The sequence below is a fragment of the Anguilla anguilla genome, chromosome 2 (genome assembly GCF_013347855.1).
Source record: "Anguilla anguilla isolate fAngAng1 chromosome 2, fAngAng1.pri, whole genome shotgun sequence".
NCBI classification, from domain to species: Eukaryota; Metazoa; Chordata; class Actinopteri; order Anguilliformes; family Anguillidae; genus Anguilla; species Anguilla anguilla.
The window spans coordinates 14616313-14622312 of NC_049202.1; the positions used below are offsets into that span (position 1 = coordinate 14616313).

Consider the following 6000-nt stretch of genomic DNA (forward strand, 5'->3'; position numbering starts at 1 on the left):
TCTGAAATCCAAATGGCTGGCTCTCTTTCCACCCCGGCGTCCATTTTGTGTCAACCCGGGGTTACGAGGCCGCGACGCAGCGCCGCGCGGTGCTTCACGCAGGATGCTACATTTTTAAAGTGTCAGCACAAAACGCCAGCCCTGCGTCTCAGAAACCCCCAGTCACATCATGTCAAGCCGAGAGGGCCGGTCGGCTGTGGGAACGAGCGCTCCAGTTCCTCTGAGGTTTTCAAAATGGCCGTCATTGTCTCGCCGCAGCTGCTGTGTTTCTTGAGCGTTTTATTTATTTCGTGGCGGCCTTTTTTGACTTTATTGCTTCCTCGTTTGGGCGAGGGCCTCTCCCCTCGGGGAGGGAGGGAAGGGGCGGATGATGAGGAGAGCAGGAACGGCAGCTAAAGTGGCGATTCTGTGATTCCGCACGCACCTTCCCCCGAGGACCGCGATACGCCATCAGTCACCCTCACAAAGGCTTCATTTACCCCAGAAGAGCCGCCAGACAGACGGACGGATTCTGTTCCCGCTCCCGAGGCCCAGCTGGGCTTTCTGGGACAGCATGGAAGACCCGGATCGGGAGGGGGAGGGGGAGGGGGAGGGGGAGGGGGAGGGGGGGGGGGGGGGGAGGGGGACGACTCATCCCGTGTGACAGGAGAAAGGGGCTCTGCTACATGTGTTAAAGTTGACGGTCAGACCCTGATGTTTTCTTGCTTCTAACAGACAATCAGTCATCAGGCTCTGGACAGTGATTCAGTGGAGAGTGATTCAATGGAGCACAATAGGTTTTAGGACTTCCGAGACAAAGTAATTCAGCAGATCGGGTGATGTTTGTACGGGTAGTCCAGACAGAATTTTCACTTTACCTCAGCGATTCACTCTCATGGTCTAGAACGTGGGCGTGGCCTGTTCGGACTGAAATGCGCAAGACTGTTGAAAAGTACAAGTTAGCAATTTATTGTAATTACAGTATCACTGTAACGTAAGGATACGGTGAATGGTTGCCCTAAGGTTCTATAAATACTGGGCTTTTACAGGCTTGTTTTTTCCCCGCTCGTAATTGAAGGCCTTCTTGCGTCAGGCTGTGCGCAGATCTGTTTACAACAGCGAGGTCAGCCGGTGCATTGAATGAACCTGCATGATAATCCAGGTGATCTGATTGTAGCATTCTGTCTGGGGTGACCTTATCATTGGCTCTCTTCATGGCGTTCACAGCAGGGAAGGCTCTTGGTAGGGAACACGATGTACAACATAAAGATGCAAAGATGATTTGTTTTCAGCACGATACTACTACTTTTTAATTTTAATGCGTCCTTTTTTAATTCTTTTTAAACGGATTCAGCCGCTGGTTACTGCATTGAATACACACAGTATAATTGCTATGTCTGTATATTTACTTTGATTCATTACCAAAGACTGGTGAAAATATTCATCCAGAGCCCAGCACTAGCAACTTACCCTCAGGAACTTTTTCTCGTTGTGCAGTTTGGTACCAGTACTGCTCAGCAGATTTTTTTCTTTGCATAATCATAAAAAATTTGACTAAATTAAGGAATTAAGCCTCCTTCATACAATGGCTTTGAACATTGAGCAGTCACAGTGACATTGAACAGGCAAAGTCAGAAGTCATTTCACATTTGTATCTGCGGTATTTCATGGGGATTGGCTGCAGTGTGCACCAGAGTTTGGTAACTTGCTGGTGTGGGTCTCACGCCTCCTGCCAAGATCCACTGGCGCATGCTAGAGAAGGCAGCTTTTTGGCAACCCCTCTCTCTTCATTTCACACAGAGGTGTTTTTTTTAACTCGGGGAGGAACGGAGCGGAGCGAGGGAGTAGGTTCTCCCCTGCCTCCCGCCCTGGAGGGTCCAGCCAAACAGGTGGGTGGGGTGGGTGCGTTTGAATGGAAACGGCGTGGGGCGGGGCTTTCCAAGTTTCCACGCTCGTCCGCTTCAGGGAGAGTTCAGCGCGCCGCAGCGAGCGAGTCGCTGGGCCTGCGTTACCCGGGTACGGGGGACGGGGCAGGGAAAGGAGGCCTTCCTGAAGAAGGCCTTATCGGGCGTTAGTTACTGTGTACATGCGTTAATAACTCACTCTGCAAATTCCTCTTGTGCAAGGTGAAAAGGTAAAGGAGGGGGTGATATATGTGTGCCCACTGACAGTGGGACTTCCTTCTTTCTGGGATGAGCACGCTCTTGACTTGGGAAGGTGTGTGTGTGTCCGTGTGTGTGTGTGTCTGTGTGTACGTATCCGTGCGCGCGTGTGTGTCCGTGTGTTTGTACGTATGCACGTGTGTGTGTGTGTGTGTGTTTGTGTGTGCACGTGTGTGTGTGCGTGAGTGTGTGTGTTTGTGTGTGTGTGTGTGTGTGTGTGTGAAACAGAAAATGAGAGCGCGGATGATAAGCGAGGTGAAGGCCGCAGTGTCATTCACCCCCACTGTCTGTCACCTCACTGATTAAGTGCATATATCACACCCTCTGAAAACAAATGGGAGGGCATCTGCCACAGAACAGGCTGCAAAAGCCTCTCTCTCTCCCTCTCTCTCTCTCTCTTTCCCCCCTCTCTGTCCCTCTACCTCTCTCTGTCCTCTCGCTCTTCCCTCACCTCTCCCTCCCTGCCCTCTCTCCCCCTCCCTCCATTTCTCTCTCACACACATGTGCACAGGCAAGCACGCAGGCACATAATCGCTCAGACAGAACAGCGCACATCGTGTAAGCACACACTCCTATAAAGACAGCTCAGCCATTAACCTGGCCTTGGTCTGTCCAGGGAATACATCAAAACCCACATCCTCCTAACCTGCGTTTCAGACACAGCGCTGTATCTCGCCATTGGCCGGGTTTATGGGGGATTAAGTCTGGTGGCCGTCTCTGACATTTATGAGCCTGTTACATAAATAGTGGAAACAGCGGATACATCAGCGCACATTATCACTGGCCGGAGTTTAAGAGACATACATACATCATATCACAACACCATAATTCCATGTAGTCCTCTGCATTAAGTAAGCACCCTTATCCAGACATACATTAGACATACGGGTATAGACATTGACAGACATTTTACTCATTTATAAAAATGGCTGTACAAAGTCAGTTTAGAGAGTGTTTTCCCCATTATTATTATTATTATTATTATCCCGAGACCTCATTTTAGGCTTCCTATGAACAAATGCTGTAAAAACAGGATTCCAGATTCCTGTAGTCATACACACTGACGCACGCGCTGTCGCGTTTGAATAACGCGTTGTCCTTTACCGTGATGACGCTATCCGTCCTGTATCGCCGTAGATTAAGGGGCGCTAAGCGGGGTCTCGGCCTGTCCGTTTCATGTGTATCGGCGCTGCTGCGACCTCCGCGTGCTAACGCGTAGCCTCGGCGGTAACGAAGCCCGCGCCGCCGTTAATTTTGCATGGGCGGACTGACCCGGTCGCGCTCTGCATTATTCACCGGCGTGGGAGAGAAGCCGCGAAAAAAACGAACCACGAGCGGGGGCGCCTCGGATGGAGAGCGGGAGCGGAGGGGTGGAAGAGGCGGCGGATAGGAGGCCAGACCGACCCCCTCGGCCGCTTCGGTAAAGCAATAGACCCGACCCCGGGAGAGGGGGGAGAGGGGGAGGTTACGGTGGCGGAGGCGCGACGCCCCGCTCGTTAGCGGGGCGCTAACGCTGCCGCGGGCCGGAGCAGCTGACGGACGTGGGTAAACACGGCCGGGCTCCCCCCCCCCGCCCGGCTCTCAGTGCGCCGCCGGCGTTCGGCGCCTCAAAGAGCCCCTTTTCTCTTCGCTTTCGCTCGCAAATATTTGAGATGGCGCAGCTGCGGCGAGGGCGCGATTCGGGGGGGGGGGCTCTGGAGTCCCCGCCCCCGCCCATCGGACAAAAGGAACAGCCATCTGGGCCTGTCCTGAAACGCTGACTGATGCCTGGTGGTACCTGAGGAGTAAGTGTGCTGGTGTGTGTGTGTGTATGTGTGTGTATGTGTATGTCTGTCTGTCTGTGCATGCATGTGTGTGTGTATGTGTGTGTGTGTGTGTGTGTGTATGTGTATGTCTGTCTGTCTGTGCATGCATGTGTGTGTGTATGTGTGTGTGTGTGTCATTATGCGTGTGTTTGTGTGTGTGCATGTGTGGTGTGCGTGTGTGTGTGTGCATGCATTATGGGGGATCAGTGCTCAGCAGGACAGACATGTTAATGAGCAAAGGAGGGATAGATGGGTCTGTGAATGCTCAGTTTTGACTGGAAGGGGTTTGTGACTCAAGCCCCTTATTCAGTTCTGCTCAGTGTGAAGCATTTTCACGACCAGGCCCTAACAGTTAAACAGTCACCTGTATCTGCTACCGTACATCAATACAGGTCCAAAAATCAGGACAAGAAAACCATAACACTTGTTAATATCCTACCAGCACTTAATTCTCACCCCTGATAAGATATCACTTCTAACTGTGTTTTTACACTTTGATTAATTATTTTGAGACTTGTGGAAGGTAACAGGTTTTTTTTTTTCTTTTTTTTTTTTTTTTATTAAACTGGGCTAAGCTTAGCCTTTTAAGAGCGAATCTTGAGCAGTGAGAACTCTTCTGCTGATTTCTGTTCCTATTAAAAGCACCTGCCCCAGGGGGTTTCTATAGCAGTCTGCCACAGGGGTCAACTGCACCATCTCTCCCACACAGGTAAAAACACTGTCCCAAAAACAGAGCCTGGAACCACCACGAACGAGACAGAAAAGAGGCACACTGAGAAAACTGTTTTTTGGCACTGATACCTCAGAAGATTTACATGTCAAAAATCTAAAACAGCCGTGTACCTTTTAAGAGATTGCAGAATACACAAACAGGGCTAGGGCAGACCCAATCACACCCAGGTGTTCCCAAATAGGTTTCTTTCTGACACCCGAGAATTGAAACCAAACGCTGGGCTCCGTTTCCTCTCCGTGTGATTTAAGGAGTCCTCCCTGGCTGTGAGGAGGTAGGCCACCGTGTTTTCGGGCCCTTCCATGCGTCAGCGTTCACGTTTGACTCCACGTGAGGGACGTGCGTTCAGCCACTTCCTGTTTGTCTCCCCTGATTCCCCCCCCCCCCCGCAGGCCCGGCGACGAGAAGCACCCTGCAGTGACGGCCGACGGGTACGTGGACAACCTGGCCGAGGCGGTGGACATCATCCTGAAGTACAGGGGCCAGTGAGGCCCTGAAAACTGACACCAGACCTGGGCGTCCATCTTAGAGAACACCCGATAGCCACAGTTATTGAATGCAAAATGTCTGCTGAATTCATACAGTCTTGCCAGTTGGATTTAGGAGAGGTCTCCACCCTCACTCTGTTCCATTTGGCTCATAATTTTTAAAAGCAAATTTAAGGAAGTCACTTTTCTCAATACTTGTTAAAAAAAATTTTTTGTTGATGTCAGCCATAAATTTAACAAAGAAATAGGTTGCGCAAGCCATAACGTACACTGATTGAGTCATTCTCTGAGGATCAAGTCTTAGTAATGAGCTTCGTATGGATGTCATTTCCAGTGCAGGGCCTATCTACTCAGTCTTAACTGGAAGGTGCATGTTGCCTTAATTTTAGTGATGAAAAAAAGGTACAGATAGGTTTGACCGGATTATGTGTATTCCTTTGATGTGCAAAGCATGATAATTACATGGGGACACCCATTTTTTTGTAGTTTGAACAAGTATCAGTTCTGCCATACATAGCACTACTGAGAAGGTTCATACAGGTATAGCTGCTAGTTCTGTGTGATTCAGTAATGTCATACAAACCAGATTAAGGGATGTCTTTGTGTCACTGTCATGAATGCACAAGGGCTTTTGAGGAAAGTGTATCGGTGGCATAATGAAACATTCTGTTCTTCGCGCCTGGCGCGTCAAAATGTCGTCTGTGCAACTTTCGCCGCTTCGTTGCGCAGAGAAACTTGAAACGCTCACGACAGCTGCGAACAATGTAGCGCCTCTGTCTCATTTCGCCTTTGGAGAAATAAAAGTAGCAAAACTGTTTCATTGTTTTCTTCGTGCA

The 6000-nt window shown here is 50.1% G+C and overlaps 1 protein-coding gene across 3 annotated transcripts in view; it reads left to right on the forward strand.

The window, feature by feature from the left end:
* lhpp (phospholysine phosphohistidine inorganic pyrophosphate phosphatase) overlaps positions 1-6000 on the forward strand; it is a 30226-nt gene extending 24226 nt beyond the window's left edge. For all 3 annotated transcript variants that reach the window (XM_035406857.1, XM_035406859.1, XM_035406860.1), the window contains one exon: positions 5069-6000. In XM_035406857.1, coding sequence (XP_035262748.1) covers positions 5069-5173 — 105 coding nt within the window. In that variant the 3' untranslated portion in view covers positions 5174-6000. The remainder of the gene's footprint in view (positions 1-5068) is intronic.